Here is a 19,202-nt window from a genome sequence, read left to right as displayed (position 1 = left end):
AGAGCAGATTATCTCTTTAGGAGCCTGACCACTTTACTGCAGTGCATTCTGTATCTCTTGTATGAATCTGAAATGGGGTTGGCCATTGACCATCGATGGCTTAGCATCCATTGATGGACAGAGGCTGAAGTGTTTTAGCCAGTCACCGATGTTATCATATTGTTAGCCGAGCCTGATTGTGAAGTACAAATGCATTCTGTGCATGTGCAAAACACAATCCATCGATGGCACACCATCAATAGTTCTGTCCGATTACTGAAAACCATCGACCATCAATGGTAGGCTGCATTTCTCAACCACTTGTTTTCCTTATCCTTCTTTATTTTTTTTTACAGGAAATAAATTTTGTTAATTTACTTGAATTTTAAATTAGTCCATCTGAGAAAGGAATTGATTTGCTATGTACAAAATAATTCTCAATGGCTTATATTGACTATTCTCCTGCATATGTATTGTAATAAAAAATGTCTAAATACAATTTCAATATATTTATTCCAAACAGATGGACACAGCAGCTGTAATACCTCAGAGGGAGGTCTCAATCTATATCCTGATTGTAAAACAGAAGTTTTTGCTGTTACCACAAATGCACATCCAGTACTTCATTGTACAGTATTAGCATTTAATTCTGTATCTATATATGGGCAACATTCATCTGGTAATTCAGATATGGTCACACGTAGCCCAGTCGGCAAAATATTTCCATGCTTTGAATGTGACAAGTGTTTTACCCAGAATTCAGCACTCTTACTCCATCAGAGGACTCACACGGGCGAGAAGCCATTTTCATGTTCAGACTGCGGGAAATGCTTCACGCGTAAATCAATCCTTGACGAACACCAGAGAATTCACACCGGTGAGAAGCCATTTTCGTGCACCGACTGTGGCAAATGCTTTACCCAGAGATCGGGACTTTCTATACATCAGAGAGTTCACACAGGAGAAAAAACGCTCTCCTGTTCTGAGTGCGGGAGGCATTTTGTACAGAAAGGCAGTGTCAATGCAGGAGGCGGGAAAACGGTGTCCTGCTCTGGCTGCGCCTCAGGTGTCCCCCGTCAGCCGCAGAATCAAAAACACCCCGTTGAGAAACCTTTCTCATGTTCAGAGTGCGGGAAATGTTTTAAACACCGATCGAAGCTTAAAACCCACCTGAGAATTCACACGGGCGAGAAGCCGTTTCCGTGTTCCGAGTGCGGGAAGTGCTTTGCCCAGAAATCTGACTTTGTAAAACATCAGAGGGTTCACACAGGCGAGAAGCCGTTTAAATGTCCCGATTGCGGGAAATGCTTCACGCAAGAAACAAATTTGGTCTACCATCAGAGACTTCACACCGGAGAGAAGCTATTTCCGTGTAAAGAGTGCGGGAAATGCTTTACGCATAAAGCCAGCCTTGAGAAACACCACAAAACTCACACTGAGGGGAAGCCGTTCCCATGTTCTGAATGTGGGAAATGTTTTAACCAGAAGTCCATCCTGGTCATTCACCAGAGAATCCACACAGGGGAGAAGCCGTTCTCATGCCCCGATTGCGGGAAATGCTTTAAGCAGAGCTCAGGTCTCATTCACCACCAGAGACTTCACACGGGCGAGAAGCCGTTTCCATGTTCTGAGTGTGGGAAGTGTTTTAGGTTGAAATCAAGTTATATTAAACATCAGAGAATTCACACGGGTGAGAAGCCGTTTCCATGTTCGGAATGTGGAAAGTGCTTCACCCAGGAATCCATCCTCATTGTGCACCAGAGAACTCACACGGGGGAGAAGCCGTTTTCCTGCGCCGAATGTGGGAAATGTTTTAAGCAGAAATCAAATCTTGTTGAACATCAGAGAGTTCACACCGGTGAGAAGCCGTTTTTATGTTTTGAGTGCGGGAGATGCTTCGCCAAGAAATCCACTTTGGTTAAACACCAGATAAACCACACGCAATTATACTGGTAAAACTGGAGTTCTACTTTTTTTTCTTGGTTAGTGTTATTTTATAATATCAGAGAGTATTTCTCCGCTCCGGATATACATTAATCTCTCTTAGAAATTCTTTTTCCATATATGTAAGATCCAATATATGAAGCTTTTAATTTTTTTTTTTTTTTTTTTATAGATTTTTTTAAATTGTTATTTCTAAATGCAGTATTGCATGTTGTTACGTTTACTCTTGTAAGGTGTTTGAAGCTTCCGTCTGTATTACTGTAGTGATGTGTTGTATACAATATATGTGTCCTGTTTTCATGTCCATTAGCTTTTAATTAAGAAAAAATATATGTATCATGTGAAATAAGTGTTTAACTCACAGAAATATATTGTAATGCAATAAATAATAATAAAAGTAACATGGAAGGAAAAATAGTCATCGGTCATAATAAAAGGCAATTCTATATTAAGACTGTTGCATAGAACAGTCTAGTGATGAGAGTATCTATGAATCACTGTAAATTGTCACAATCCATTTATCATCATTCCTACTCTGATCTGTCACATCCTGTCAGCCATCTTGTCATACTGTCTGTCAGCCATCTTGTCCTGGATGGCCCAAAGCTTCCTGAAACTCCCATTATTTCAAAATCTGAACTCATCGTCTTTCCAATACGCCAAGGTCACCTGCTGGTCCCCTCTCTCTCTGTTTGTAATGCTCTCCTCTCCTCTGTTCCCCAAGTCCAATGTTTTGTCTAAGCTGTTTTCTTTTCTCCCACATATAGTACCTTTCCCAAACCTGCCATTTCCACCTCTGCAATATTTTCAGAATCGGGCCCTTTCTCACCCTGCAAACTATTAAAATTCTCATTCATGCCCTTTTAATTGTCCATCTCGATTACTGTAACCAGCGCCTCTCTGGCCTTCCAAATTTCTGTCTCACTTCTTTTCAGTGAACAGTCTACTAGGCTGCTCACCTCATTTTCTTCCCTTAAGGTGCCCACACACATAGCGACATTTTAAATGATTTGGCCGATTTCGACGAATCGTGACGACGAATCGGGTAAAAAAAGTACAAATCGTGAGTTTATACTCACGAGCACGATGCGCGTCCCCGCTCATCGTACATCGCATCTTCTGATCTGCCGTGCTGTAGGGCAGATTAGCCAATCTGGGATACAATGCATTGGCTGCAAGAGAGATCTTTAGTCAGATTGGACATTTTTAACTCCAAATCGTGATCACGACGGCAAGGGAGCTCCCGTGAAAGTTCATGAGGAAATTGGCCATAGAATCGTATCGTGAGGACATCGGTATGTGTGTGGGCACCTTTCTAGTCACTCCACTGGCCCCCGATACCACTCAGAAGTTGAATGTTTAGGGCTTAGGAAAATGTACATGTGCTGCAAAAACTGTTTCCATCTTCCATTTTTAAAACCAGGCCCCAAAATCAACTTCTGTCACCGCAGTGATACATTTTAGATGGTTTGGGTACGGGGTGCCGACTTTGGTACCCCGACAGGGCTAGGATCCAGACACCTACCGGTAGGTATCCTAGCCTTCCCCCTCTCCCTACCCTAACCCTCCCTCCCCGGTGCCTGAACCTAAGCTCTCCCTCCCCCCTTAGTGTCTAACCCCTAACGCTAACCCTCCCCCTAACTCTGCTACTTACCATCGGTATTCTGGTGGTCAGGATTCCGGCGCTGGCATTCTAAGCGCCGGAATCCCTGCGGTCAGGATATTGACCGAAACCCATTTTAGATATGTACCTAAAGTTTAAAGCCAAAATTGGGGCTGCAAAAACTGTTTTTGTCTCCCATTTTAAAACCAGGCCCCAGAATCAACTTCTTTACACTTTGAATAGGTACCTAAAGCCCATAATTGAAGATATGGGACTTGGGCAAATTTGAATGTGCTTCAAAAACATTTCCATCTCTCATTTTAAAACCAGGCACCAGAATCAACTTCTGTCACTGCAGTGATACATTTTGGATATGTACCTAAACTGACTTTGGGGCACTGTTGGAATTTTCATTTTCGGCTGAAATTGAGGTTCTGGGAAATTTTTAGGTGCTGAAAAAACTCTTTCCATTTTAAAACCAGGCACCACAATAGACTTCGGTCACCTCAGTGATACATTTTTGGATAGGTACATACAGTTCCTGGCAGAAATTGGGGCACCTTCCGAATTTTCATTTTCGGAAGAAATTGAAGATTGGGGCTTATTTCCAGGTGCTGCAAAAATACGTTTCCATCTCTCATTTTAAAAACCAGGCCACGGAATCAACTTCTGTCACCACAGCGATTATATAATTTATCATTTAGAAATTTTTATTTTAAATTGAAGGCCTACGGCTTAGGGAAATTATTTATATGCTTCAAAACCATTCCCAGGGCCCATTAACCACCCAACCATACTTTTTCACCTTTAGCAGAGTCAGTGTGTGTGTCTGATGATGCAAGCTTTGTGCATTGTTGCAAGATGTGACCAGTGTGGTAGGGAACAGCTACCAGTCACCACAATTCTGTGGGTCCACTGGGGCTCAGTACACCGCAGGTCTGTCCTGATGGAACAAAACTTGTTGGAGTGCAGTGGATACCCATGATTCCAGCCATAAGGAGTAAAAGGACAAAATTAGGGTCAGACTTCAACACAAATTCCCTTCTGATGAAGCATACACCAAAAAGTGACTATCAGGTCCAAGCATGTATATTTGGTGATTAAAATAAAGGGATTGATTGGAGAGCAGTCACTTTAATGGTATCTCTCCCCCACACCCCCCCTACTATTTTGGTGCGACACAGTCTAATAATACCCCCCTCCTCCAAGAACATTGTCCAATCTATCATGTTAACACTTTACTAGTGTTTGTGATGTCACTGGGGGTCCAGCTATTACTGGTTTCCCGTGGGCTAGAGGGGAGGGTGGTTGTGTCCTGGCTGACAGGTTGAGACATCCTGTTCTGAGTCTCATGAACACACACAAGATGTCCACCCAGAAATATACACGATAGCATAGTGAAATATATCTATTGACAGGATACTGCAGGTTTTACTATATTACACACCCTGGGATGTGTATTGGCATCTAATACTCATCCCGTCATGTCAGAGGTGTGACAAATGGTTTTGACGGGTACTGGCCTCCTATACAACGGCCTGAGGTGCCTGTCTGAACCACCTGGCTATATTTCAGATTAATCACGTTTGCCGGTGACCGCTCGGTGGTTCTCTTCTTGCGATGTACAGTAGACATGTGAGAAAAAAATTTGTATTGGTTTTTTTATACGAGTTACCAATAATCACACAATTGCTATAGATGTCTTTTGGTATTATTCACAACCCAATGAAATTAGAGGTGAATCATTGCCCAGGGTGTAAGAACCACATCCGATACTCTCCCAGGGCTGATATCTCTCCCAACTCTATAGAGAGTTAATTTGTCAATAACAAATGTTCCAGATCAAGGGTCCAGCGTGATCCTACCAGACATGTCATCATCACCGATGGACAACGGGGATACAGATGATTGTCCAAAGTGTTATTCATCCTTTGAACAGGTGAGTGTTACATTTTCTCTATCTCTCTGAACCAACCAACCGAAACACATTATTAGAACAAAACAAGATGGCACTCTACATTATTGCCCCAACCGACAATGGTGTAAGACAGGGGTTCCCAAAACTCGGTCCTCAAGACATCCTAATTGTCCAGGTTTTATGGGTATCCATGGTTGAGCACATATGGTTAAATCAAATTGAGGTACTAATTAAGACACGTGCTCAAACATGGTTATCCTTAAAATCTGGATCGTTAGGGTGCCTTGAGGACAGAGTTTGGGAACCTTTGGTGTTCCAATGCCTACTGACTACTTCAGCTAGGCGAGTGTAACTCCCGATTCTGGATTGGATGCATTTGCTGCTGCTTTTGTGGCCATCCGCCCCAGCCTACTTACCAGTGTATACTAATGTGACTATCAGCCCGTCCTTGCGAGCATCCATGTGTCTGCGTGCGTATGAGTTAAATACCATGAGCAGTGGCACTTGCAGCCATCCCAGGCTGGGTGCCAATGGCCCATCTGAAACTGGTGTTCGGATGCATGGAATAAGCACAGAAGTTGCAACGCTCCCACGTGAAGCAGCTGTCCCTTGCGTCTGCATCCAACTTCAACTATTTTTTGACATATGGTCTACTTGGGGCTCAATCTAATTGAGAGCCAGGGACCTCTATCACGATCAAAGACACTGGTGTAGAGTGAGTACAGTTCCAGTTTAAATATAATTATTCTGTGTGTTTGCCCAGAACAGTTGGCACGTGCATAAATGCCCATGGATAAGCCAAACAGGAGCATTCTAAAAAAGGGCGTGTACAGTAAGGGTGTATTGTATACAGACGCAGAGTGAGAAAAAACATACACGCCTGGGAAAGCCGTATTATTGGTCAGGGGCAGGTGGTAATTGCGGATCATGAGAGAACCACTTGTGATCTGCTGAGAATGCTCTGCCCAGGATATTCCCGAGTCAGCGCCGTTCACACCAGACTCTGGTCTGCAGTGACCCGGCTCTTCCGGGCGTTGTAGCAGATGCTAGGAGATTATATAATCTCCAAGCGCCACTGAAGCCAGCTAATCAGCGGCATGTGACTTGTGGCCAATCTTGCAAACTACCCTAGTTGGATCCGCGGGTCAGGGTGGATCCATTATCCTGGGTTGATGCGCGTTCACATGCATGTATGGATTTTTGTCAGTATAAAAGGGGTATTAGGAATTTAGCCAATGGCCGTTCCACACTATTGCTGTATTGTTATTTTCTGTGCCTCCTACCTCATCCCTATAACAGCTATTATCATTACCACCCTCCTCTTCTGCAATATATTGTACTCTGTAATTATTCTACACTCCTGGACATATTAGGGCAGGCAGCAGACAAGGATGGGCCATTCACAAGCAGTTTCAAGGCAGGCGGCAGCAAGGATGGGATAGATGTATGCATGGGTGTGGGAGACATCACACACAGAAATTACTCGATGGACGGGAGGAATTCGCTTTTCAGTAATGTCAGTGAAATGTCATTGGGTACACCAGTGGCTCATGGCCAATTTTTGGGGATGTGCGCAGTCTAGCATCGCATCTGGACAGTACCGATAGTGTAATTCCCCCCGATCTGCTTCATCCCCTCCCTTCTGCTCTGCAAACAAATGTCAGATATGAAACTACTCATAACTGCAGTTGGGAAGAAGACTGGTGCTGGGGGAGTGGAGGAGCAAAACCACACACATCATTTCAATGGCTCCCAGTAAGACAGTGGCTGTATAATCTGCCAACCCATTTTGCATGCAACTGGATAAGAATAAAATGTTCACTGTTCCCAATGGATATAATATTCCCAAATATTGTAATTTATGTAGAAATACAAACATATATAAACGTAAGCATATCTACAGCTCAACGATGAACAGGTAACACAATAGAGACCTAGATTACAGAAATGGGTTAATAGTAGCAAGATAGTATATCTTAATTCAGAAACCAGAGAGACGAGCTAAAAAAAAATAAAGTATCCATTTAATAAATACACCTATAAATACTAAGATTTATAACATAACAATAAATGGTCATATATTATGAAAGACAACTACAAACGTGATATAAAGGTGCTAAATAATATACTATACAGGCATTCTCCATCACTATTCAGCTGATCTGTGAATGTGCAGTAACTACACTTAGTAGTTCTACCATTACATGCGCAAAAGAATTTGCTAAGCTTCTAAACAGGGAAAGTGGAGTTATTGATAGCAGCCAATCAGCTTGTAGCTATCATTTTCACCTCTACTTTACTTATTAGAGATCTAAGTGGATCTATCCCATAGGGTCCAGAACGATCTTGATTTTGTTGTTATGTAAGGAACCGCAATTAGCCATAATACGTAGTGTGGCTGTAATAGTACCACTGTATTCTGCTTTAGTGTACAAGTATTACATCAAAGAACTTGCGGATAACAGAGTAGTGACTATGATTCCTAAAATGGGGGCTGAAATTAATGAGCTGGGAGATCTCTCTCCTTCATTGTCAGTGTAGATGAATCTTTGTGTCCATCTTGTATACAGGAGAGACCGGTAATTGCAACTTTAAGTTAGAGGAAGCAGGCGTCTTTTCATTACCGCGTATCCCTTTATGTTCTACAATATTTACATTTAGTGTCAAAAATTTCCCACGCTAAGAACATGGAAACGGCTTCTCCCCCCTGTGGGTGCTCCGGTGTTTAACGAGATGCGTTCTCTGCGTGAAACACTTCCCGCACTCAGAACACGGGTACGGCCTCTCACCCCTATGCGTTCTCTGGTGTTTAACAAGGTTTGATTTGTCTGTAAAAAATTTCCCACACTCGGAACACGGAAACGGCTTCTCACCCCTGTGAGTGCCCTGGTGATTAACGAGATGCGTTCTCCGTGCAAAACATTTCCCGCATTGGGAACACAAGTACGGCTTTAAATTTCCGTGAGTCCTCTGATGCCCAATAAGATATGATTTATGTGTGAAACTTTTCCCGCACTCCGAACACGGATATGGTCGCTCCCCTGTGTGTGTGTTTTGGTGTGCAACGAGATGTGATCTCCGTGTAAAGCATTTCCCGCACTCAGTACACGCATACGGCCTCTCCCCCCTATGTATTCTCTCGTGGATAGCAAGATTTGACTTATCTGAAAAACATTTCCTACATGCAGAACACGCAAATGGCTTCTGACCCGTGTGAGTGCTCTGGTGTTTAACAAGGTGGGACCTCCGTGTAAAACGCCTCCCGCATTCGGAACAAGAATACGGCCTCACCTTTGTGTGAGTCTTCTCATGATCGACAAGATATGATTTACATGTAAAACATTTCCCACACACAGAACACGGAAATGGCTTCTCACCCATGTGTGTGCTCTGATGTTTAACGAGATGCGTTCTCTGCGTAAAACGCCTCCCGCATTCGGAACACAAGTACGGCCTCTCCTTTGTGTGAGTCCTCTGATGTTCAACCAGATAGGATTTATTCGTAAAACATTTCCCGCACACAGAACAGGAGTGCGGCTTCTCACCCGTGTGGATTTTCTGGTGTCTAGCGAGGTTCGATTTAAATGAAAAATATTTCCCGCACTTAGAGCACGGAAACGGCTTCTTATCTGTGTGAAATCTCCGATGGATAAGTTTTGCATTTTGTGCGAAATATTTACCACGTTCAGAACAGGAAAACATCTCATCAGCTCGATGATGTTTACTTTCGGTATAAATATCCCATTTTTCAGGAGAACGTTCCTCAGGGTTAGAGGGACCGGATGATGTATTTGTACTGTGATGCACTGGATGTCTGTTTAAGGTACGGGGGTTTCCTCCTGGATAGTCTCTTGTGATGTAATCTTCACTTTCAGAGTCTGGAGTTAAAACGAGACGTTCCCTAGAGACAGTGCTGCTCTTGTGCTCACATCCTGGGAATAGAAAAGGGATTATTTAATGTCAGTGCAGGATAATGACTTAAATGATAGGATGAATCATTCTATACTGGGCTTATGGGTCTGGTCCCTGTGACATGGTCTGAGATATATTCTATGTCTCTGGGCCGGCTCTAGGGGTATTTGGCCAGTGCGGTCACACAGGGGCACCACCCATAGAGGGCGCGATTTCAGCAGGACAGTACTGTTATGTGTTGTACATGTGGCCCTGCTATGTGTTTCTAAATTGTACACCTGATGGTGCTTACCGTGCCTGTATGGTGGGACGGGTGAGGCCATCTACAGGTTTAGGCCTAATTTTACACCTCCTAAAGCTGGAATAGGGACCAGACAGGAAAGCCCCCCGTACATTTATTATATAACTGCCGCCGGGTGATGTATTAAGACGTCCGTCCCCGCGCCTTTGCAAATCCAAGAATCTGCATAAAAATGTTGGATCGGTTGCCAATTAGTCGATTATCGGCCTCTATGGCTGCTCAGGATGGACGACGGAACCAGCGAAGCTACGTACAAAGACGCCGTCACTGGATCTGACGCTGGTTTAAAATGGTTACGACAGTCCCGCGTTTTTCTAACCACCCCTCCATTACCCCCCACAAACAGGCCATAGCGGTCACTCACTCTGCATCTAAATTCTCTCTACAGGCAACATCGCAGAGGCCCCGGGTCATATGCGCCGTGTGACCTAGACGCAAGCGCTGTAATAGAAACATTGGCCAACTGCGTAAGTATTGTGTACAGCTCTGAATCAGACAAGGCACGATGTATGAGCAGTCATCAATTCAACGTATCTGCCTTTAAACCGCCCCTAGGCTGCTCGGTTGACTGGCTCCAAACAAAATTGACCCTTTTGCATATGTCGGCAATATACAAGTAACGGTTAATAGATAACAACTAAACAGGGGCTTATCTACCCATTGGCCAGGATGGCACTCGCCAGGGGCGCCGGCCAATGGGGGGGTGCCGTCCGGCAGTGCCACCAGCAGCCAATGGGTGGACTACCCCAGGGGCTTGAACTAGCCCCACTAGTTCCCCGGGCCCCACAAGTATAGGGCAGACCACAGTGAGAGCGGTTTGCCCTACACAGTAACAAACACACACAGCTGCCAGTCAGGCAGGCTCTCATTGGCTGCTGCGTCCACTCATGAGCTCAGCCTTCCGGCTCCCCCTGCAGCGGGTAATGGGAGAGATGTCATGACGTCTCTCCCCATAGTGCAGAGCAAGAGCGTGCCCAGAGGAGTGGACAGTGGCAGACGTAGGCGGGGATCAGATAAGTTGCTATTTTTTTTTTCTGTGTGTGTGTTTATTTTCTGGCACAGCACAGTGTGACTACTAGGGGGCACTGTATTGGGGGGGCCGCTACTGGGGGCACGTTATGGGGGGGATTGCCGCTATTTGGGGAACTACTACTAGGAGAAATGTATAGGGGGGACTACTACTGGGAACAATGCATAAGGGGGACTACTACTAGGGGCACTGCACAGGATGGACACTACTGGGGGCACTGCATAAGGGGGACTACTGCTTGGGGCACTGCATAGAGGGGACTACTGCTGGGGGCACTGCATAGAGGGGACTACTACTGGGCACTGCATAGGGGGGACTACTGCTGTGGGCACTGTATAGGGGGGACTACTGCTGGGGCACTGCATAGGGGGGACTACTGCTGGGGGGACTACTACTGGGGGCACTGCATAGAGGGGACTACTACTGGGGGCACTGCATAGAGGGGACTACTGCTGGGGGCACTGCATAGAGGGGACTACTGCTGGGGGCACTGCATAGGGGGGACTACTGCTGGGGGCACTGCATAGAGGGGACTACTACTGGGGGCACTGCATAGAGGGGACTACTACTGGGGGCACTGCATAGGGGGCCTACTGCTGGGGGCACTGCATAGAGGGGACTACTGCTGGGGACACTGCATAGAGGGGACTACTGCTGGGGACACTGCATAGAGGGGACTACTACTGGGGGCACTGCTTAGGGGGGACTACTGCTGGGGGCACTGCATAGAGGGGACTACTGCTGGGGGCACTGCATAGGGGGGACTACTACTGGGGGCACTGCATAGAGGGGACTAGTACTGGGGGAACTGCATAGAGGGGACTACTGCTGGGGGCACTGTATTTTGGGGACTACTACTGGTGGGACTTTCAGAAATTATGGGGGGAAGGGGGCATCAGTCCATTACCTTGCCAGGGGCGCTCGGATCCCTAGATACACCCCCTGCAACTAAATACTCTGCTGTAGTGCGGCTTTAAACAATCCCCATAACGTGGTCAGAGGTGAAGGCCGTGCTAGGGAAGCAGAGTCTGGAGGAGTGACACTGCGGAAGGAGTACTCTGGTAACGGAATAGGGGGTGGGGCTATCAGACAGACTGGTTCTGCATGTAGAGGTTGGTATATTAATCCATGGGAACACGAGGCAAAGAGATAAAGGAACTGACGTGATTGCTACATATGCTAAGAGTTTCTCATCCTCATTCCTGGAGGCAGATTTTCAATATCCTTACTGTAACATCTGGACCACATGATCCCAACTGTCCTCACACACGCTAGGTATCATCACGGTGGCACAGTTTTGCAGCACTGGGTTATGAGTTAAATTCCCGACCAGGGCCCTATCAGTGTGGAGTTTGTATGTTCTCTCCATGCCAGTGTGGGTTCCCAGCAGATACTCCTGTTCCCTAACATACTGCTAGGTTACCGACTAAATTTACCCCTTAGATCAGTGGTGTCAAATTCGGGCCCTCCAGCTGCAGTGGAACTACACATCCCAGCATGCAGTGCCACAGTTTTGCTATTAGGACATGCTAAAAGTGTGGCAGGCATGCTGGGATATGTAGTCCCACAAAAGCTGAAGGGCCAGAGTTTGACACCACTGCCCTAGATAGTGTGTTGCTGTTCTGTACTTAGTGATTATTACTCACCTGTGCTGATATCTGTAGGGATTTCCTCCTCCTTACACTGATGATCACCCCTCACATACGTCTCATCTTCCTCCTTTATATCTTCTACTTTAATATCAGTTCGGGTTTTACCCTGAATAATATACACAATAATAGAGCACTTTTTAAACAGAAGAATATCAGTGCATAACATATACAAAGCTTCAGTACAAATCACAGTGTAGAGTCACTTTAGTATTTGGTGACCCTCAAACCCACCTACCTGATCCTCCTGTGGGACACTGTGATTCTCCTCTGTATCATCCTGGGAATAAAGAGGACGGGGACATCTCTCTGGGGTATTCCTGTTACTGGCCCCATCTGTAGGAGACACACAGTGACTGATTACACTGTATATACAGTCAGGTGCATAAATATTGGGACATTTGACAGAATTTTCAGATTTTGGCCTCTATTCACCACCACAATGGCTTTGAAATGAAACAAACAAGATGTGCTTTAACTGCAGACTTTCAGATTTAATTTCAGGGTAATTACATCCAAATCAGGTGAACAGTGTAGGATTTACAACAGTTTCTATATGTGCCTCCCACTTTTTAAGGGGTCAAAAGTAATGGGACTATCAACTCAAAAGCTATTTCATTGACAGGTGTGGACTATTCCCTCGTTATTTAATTATCAATTAAGCAGGTAAAAGGTCTGGAGTTGATTCTAGGTATGACATTTGCATTTGGAATCAGTTGCTGTCGACTCTCAATATGAGATCCAAAGAGCTGTCACTATCAGTGAAGCAAGCCATCATTAGGCTGAAAAATCAAAACAAACCCATCAGAGAGATAGCAAAAACATTAGTTGTGGCCAAATCAACTGTTTGGAACATTCTTAAAAAGAAAGAACGCACAGGAAAGCTCAGCAACACCAAAAGACCCGGAAGACCACGGAAAACAACTGTGGTGGATGACAGAAGAATTATTTCCCTGGTGAAGAAAAACCCCTTCACAACAGTTGGCCAAATCAAGAACACTCTCCAGGAGGTAGATATATATGTGTCAAAGTCAACAATCAAGAGAAGACTTCACAAGAGTGAATATAGAGGGTTCACCACAAGATGTAAACCATTGGTGAGGCTCAAAAACAGGAAGACCAGATTAGAGTTTGCCAAACAACATCTTAAAAAACCCATTACATTTCTGGAACAACATCCTATGGACAGATGAGACAGATCAACTTGTGCCAGAGTGATGGGAAGAGAAGAGTATGGAGAAGGAAAGGAACTGCTCATGATCCAAAACATACCACCTCATCAGTGAAGCATGGTGGTGGTAGTGTCAATGCGTGGGCATGTATGGCTGCCAATGGAACTGGTTCCCTTGTATTTATTGATGATGTGACTGCTGGCAAAAGCAGCAGAATTAATTCTGAAGTGTTTCGGCAATATTATATGCTCTTATTCAGTCATATGCGTCAGAACTCATTGGACGGCGCTTCACAGTGCAGATGGACAATGACCCCAAGCATACTGCACAAGCAATCAAAGAGTTTTTTAAGGTTAAAAAGTGGATTGTTATGCAATGGCCAAGTCAATCCCCTGACCTGAATCCGATTGAGTATGCATTTCACTTGATGAAGACAAAACTGAAGGGAAAATTCCCCAAGAACAAGCAGGAACTGAAGACATTTGCAGTAGAGGCCTGGCAGAGCATCACCAGGGATGAAACCCAGCGTCTGGTGATGTCTATGCGTTCCAGACTTCAGGCTGTAATTGCCTGCAAAGGATTTGCAACAAAGTATTAAAAAAAGAAAGTTAGATTTAGGATTATTTTGTTTGTCCCATTACTTTTGGCCCCTTAAAAAGTGGGAGGCACATATAGAAACTGTTGTAATTCCTACACCGTTCACCTGATTTGGATGTAATTACCCTCAAATTAAATCTGAAAGTCTGCAGTTAAAGCACATCTTGTTTGTTTCATTTCAAAGCCATTGTGGTGGTGAATAGAGGCCAAAATATGAAAATTCTGACAATGTCCCAATATTTATGCACCTGACTGTATGTGATCAGATGATGTGTATATAGGTGACCCCATAGCTGCTCTCTCCATTACAATACATGACAGTCTCCTCTTACCCAGTGATGTGAGGGGCCGGTGATTCTCCATCATCACGTCCTTGAACAGACCCCTGTGTCCTTCTATATACTCCCACTCCTCCATGGAGAAATAGACAGTGACGTCCTCACACCTTATAGGAACCTGACACACACAATGATACAGTCATCACCTAGACACATCCCCTGGTGTTACTGTATAATGTCCCATTCCCAGCAGTCACCTCTCCAGTCATCACCCAGACACATCCCATGGTGTTACTGTATAATGTCCCATTCCCAGCAGTCACCTCTCCAGTCATCACCCAGACACATCCCCTGGTGTTACTGTATAATGTCCCATTCCCAGCAGTCACCTCTCCAGTCATCACCCAGACACATCCCCTGGTGTTACTGTATAATGTCCCATTCCCAGCAGTCACCTCTCCAGTCATCACCCAGACACATCCCCTGGTGTTACTGTATAATGTCCCATTCCCAGCAGTCACCTCTCCAGTCATCACCCAGACACATCCCCTGGTGTTACTGTATAATGTCCCATTCCCAGCAGTCACCTCTCCAGTCATCACCCAGACACCTCCCCTGGTGTTACTGTATAATGTCCCATTCCCAGCAGTCACCTCTCCAGTCATCACCCAGACACCTCCCCTGGTGTTACTGTATAATGTCCCATTCCCAGCAGTCACCTCTCCAGTCATCACCCAGACACATCCCCTGGTGTTACTGTATAATGTCCCATTCCCAGCAGTCACCTCTCCAGTCAGCAGCTGAATGATCTTGTTGGTGAGTTCCAGGATCTTCTGGTCATTGTGTCTCTCATGTATCAGTGAGTGAGGTGGAGGCACCGTGATGGGGCTCTGGGTCCTGCTCATCCCTCCTGACACACGGGGGCCGCTGCTGGGTGTCTCATGTTCACCTGATGTCTTCTTCACCACTGTGTAATCCTGTATAGTAAAGGGAAAAACCTCCTCCTTAATACATATGTGGCAATGCTAACCATACTGTAAATTAGGTCAATATTAGAAGTGAAGCATTCTGTAACCATACAAAAGCAAGAGGCTGGATGCTTTTATTATATAGGTGACAGAAAGTGCCTTCTACTATCCATAATAACATACTGTAGGGGGTGCACTATTCTACATAAGACTTTTCTAAATGATCAATAAAGTGATATAAAAATACATTGCTTATACAGACATATAGTAACACGCCCTAAGTATTAGAAACATATATATCAATACACAATAACATTGTCTAAATTGAAAATACACAAAACCATTATATTAAATTTAGCCATCACTTCTTGCTAAACTCCATCTGTTGATCTACTAAAGCAATTTCCAATTTTGACCCAAATTATACCCTATAAACGACAACTGTATGGACCATACACCATACTCTAGGGAATTCTGCATGGGTTTTGTAGAGAGATGAGGAACAAGTATGTTTGGCACAGACAGATGAAAGAGGGCTGCATGGGGCTAATTAATGATAATAGGGCTGTTCAAAGTGATGTCATTCTTAGAACCCCCTCACCTCCCCAGTCAGGTCCCTGTGTTAGTAATAGAGATAATAGTGATGTCACTGTGACACTCCCAGACTCCCTCACCTCCCCAGTCAGGTCCCTGTGTTAGTAATAGAGATAATAGTGATGTCACTGTGACACTCCCAGACTCCCTCACCTCCCCAGTCAGGTCCCTGTGTTAGTAATAGAGATAATAATGATGTCACTGTGACACTCCCAGACTCCCTCATCTCCCCAGTCAGGTCCCTGTGTTTGTAATAGAGATAATAGTGATGTCACTGTGACACTCCCAGACTCCCTCACCTCCCCAGTCCGGTCCCTGTGTTAGTAATAGAGATACGAGTGATGTCACTGTGACACTCCCAGACTCCCTCACCTCCCCAGTCAGGTCCCTGTGTTAGTAATAGAGATAATAATGATGTCACTGTGACACTCCCAAGACTCCCTCATCTCCCCAGTCAGGTCCCTGTGTTAGTAATAGAGATAATAGTGATGTCACTGTGACACTCCCAGACTCCCTCACCTCCCCAGTCAGGTCCCTGTGTTAGTAATAGAGATAATAGTGATGTCACTGTGACACTCCCAGACTCCCTCACCTCCCCAGTCAGGTCCCTGTGTTAGTAATAAAGATAATAGTGATGTCAGTGTGACACTCCCAGACTCCGTCACCTCCCCAGTCAGGTCCCTGTGTTAGTAATAGAGATAATAATGATGTCACTGTGACACTCCCAGACTCCCTCATCTCCCCAGTCAGGTCCCTGTGTTAGTAATAGAGATAATAGTGATGTCACTGTGACACTCCCAGACTCCCTCACCTCCCCAGTCAGGTACCTGTGTTAGTAATAGAGATAAGAGTGATGTCACTGTGACACTCCCAGACTCCCTCACCTCTCCAGACAGCAGGTAGATCATCTCCAGGGTGAGGCTTAATATTTTCTCAGTCAGGTGACTCCTGTCCTTTTCCATACTCAATAGCCCAGTTATGTGCTATAGACAAGATTCACCCTCAAAAAAATCTAGAAAGGAAATGATTAAAAAACTAATTATATAAACTTATTATAAATACAGATATCCCACTGATGACAAGACAGTCCTGCAATCAACATGAGAAAAGCTACAGTTCCTTTCCTAAAGCTACAAGTTGATAGATGACTTAAGCAGCTTCCATACTCTGGCCATGTCTTCAGATGCTTATTTTATTCTGCTGCTGATGTCCGGCTCACTGCTGACTTCCCTGTACATGCCTCCACTGACTGTTCTGCTCCATGACCTGCTACCACCGTGCCTTCCCCTTTAACACAAAGCTTCTGACCCCGGTTATTGCTGGGGCAGCCCGGTTCCTGGCTTGGTGTGAAGAGGTCAATCTGAGACGTGGTACCCAGGAATCCGACTCTGTTTGCGACCAGGGTCAAACCTGGGACCGACCCCAGTAGCCTGCAGTGCGAACGGCCCGACCCAGGTTATCCGACCAGGGTCAAGATAAAAGTACCAAAGAGGCGGATCACTGGCGCTTGGAGATGATGTAGTCTACAAGCGTCGGCAATGGGACGACCAGGCAATAACCAGAGTCCAGCCTGCTGGGTGAACATGGGTTCAAGCAGCTGTCACATAGCTTGAAACAGTGTTCGATAAAATAGGTCGGAACCAGGACTTTGGTCTGAAAGTGGTAACTTTGGATCTCAGACATACATGCCATCCGATGAGTCCCATCCCTCATACCACTATCCCCTCTTTTTGGAACTCACAGACTCTTGATCCTACCTCTAGAGCACCAAGTCCACCTGCCCAAATGTAGACTATCCTTGGTTTCACCTCTCCTTGAATATACTTTTGACCCCACAGTCCTGATGTAAACCCCCAACAAGCCTCCATTGTCTACTTATTTATTTTTCCAATTATTTGTCTATATATTTATTTTTACCATTATTATCTACTTTTCATTATTTACTTATGTTTTATTACCTATATGTATATATCTCCTTTCTACCCTATAACTTCTCAACCCTCTAATCTGGCTTCAGTCCCCTCCACGCTACAGAAACAGCCCTCACCAAGGTCAACAATTACTTTCTCATGGTCAAATCCAAAGATTACTTCTCTTTCCTCACCGTCCCACCCTCCTTGTTCCGTCATCCACCTTCGACACTGTCCACCATCTTCTCCTCCTCCAAACTCTCCTCTTCCATGACTCTGTCCAATTTTCGTTCACCACCCTCATAAATGGCTCCACTCTCTACAACTGACTCCACCTCCATCTCATTTCTCCTACCTGTTGGCATCCCCTAAAGATCCATTCATGGACCCCTACATCTCCTCCCTTGGAAATCTCATTAGCTCCTTCGGCCTTTAATATTATCTATAACCTGATGTCACTCAAGTCAACCTCTCTTCCCCTGATCTCTCTCCTCTCATCTCATCTCCTCCTGGATATCCCAGCGCTAAATAATACTTATCAGTATACCAGCTCTGGAACATCATCAGAATCTGTACCTGGATTAAAGGATGGCATTACTGCCTCACAGCACTTGGGTCATGGGTTCAATTCCCACCATGGCCATAACGGTGTGGAGTTTGTATAATCTCCCCGTGCTTACATGGGTTTCCTCCAGGTACTCCGGTTTCCTCCCACACTTCAAAGATATACCAATTAACCTACCAGTATATTTTTGTAGCTTATTACCTAACAGAACACCGCAATCTGCTTCACCTGTATTAACATATCAGGACACTAACTTCTGCTCCTACTGTATGATAACAGCACACTCACTTCTGCTCCTATTGTAGAAAAATAACATGACTACATAATGTGATCCACCTGTGTGTAAAATAACAGGATACCAGAGTCAACATCACCTGTACTTGGACACTAGAGTCTGTGCCACCTGCGCAATGACAGGAAACATGAATCTGCTCCACCTGTATTATACTAACATGATACCAGAATCTGCTCCAACTGTATTGTACTATCAGGATATCAGAATATGCTACACCTGTATTATAAGTTTTATAACAAGACAGGACCATAAAGACTTCACCTACACAATAAAAGGACACAGGGATCTGCTCCATCTGTATTATAACAGCACAGGGTCTGCTTCATCAGACTGATCCACCTGTATTATACTAACATGATACCATAGTCTACTCCACCTGCATTATTAACTATTATTACCGGCTGCCAGTCACATCAATGTCTCCTCTGTTTCCTCTCCTCTCACCCGGAACGAAGAGATAACACACACTACTTCCGGCCTGTGCGCT

At 44.9% G+C, this 19,202-nt stretch overlaps 2 protein-coding genes across 3 annotated transcripts; one reads left to right on the top strand and one right to left on the bottom strand.

Annotated features, from left to right (window-relative positions):
- Positions 1 to 569: 569 nt before the first annotated feature.
- On the top strand, positions 570 to 2,274 carry LOC148500812 (uncharacterized). Its single transcript, XM_088451402.1, has one exon. It carries the CDS (start codon positions 670 to 672, stop codon positions 1,933 to 1,935), a length of 1,266 nt encoding a protein of 421 aa, XP_088307528.1. The 5' UTR covers positions 570 to 669; the 3' UTR covers positions 1,936 to 2,274.
- A 5,182-nt stretch (positions 2,275 to 7,456) lies between these two features.
- On the bottom strand, positions 7,457 to 19,202 carry LOC148500811 (uncharacterized). Of its 2 annotated transcripts, XM_088451368.1 has the most exons (7): positions 19,114 to 19,202; positions 16,830 to 16,957; positions 15,169 to 15,360; positions 14,438 to 14,561; positions 12,575 to 12,672; positions 12,334 to 12,445; positions 7,458 to 9,376 (listed from the first exon to the last, which is right to left on the bottom strand). In XM_088451368.1, exons 2-7 carry the CDS (start codon positions 16,905 to 16,907, stop codon positions 8,124 to 8,126), a joined length of 1,857 nt encoding a protein of 618 aa, XP_088307494.1. In that variant the 5' UTR covers positions 16,908 to 16,957; positions 19,114 to 19,202; the 3' UTR covers positions 7,458 to 8,123. The 2 variants fall into 2 exon arrangements, with proteins under 2 accessions (XP_088307495.1, XP_088307494.1); XM_088451369.1 differs by lacking the exon at positions 19,114 to 19,202 and having other exon boundaries at positions 7,457 to 9,376; positions 16,830 to 16,943.

Source organism: Taudactylus pleione, unplaced genomic scaffold (assembly GCF_031769625.1).
Source record: "Taudactylus pleione unplaced genomic scaffold, aTauple2 ptg000547l, whole genome shotgun sequence".
Lineage (NCBI taxonomy): Eukaryota > Metazoa > Chordata > Amphibia > Anura > Myobatrachidae > Taudactylus > Taudactylus pleione.
Note: the sequence above shows the minus strand (reverse complement) of the source record. Positions and strands in the feature narration are given on the sequence as shown.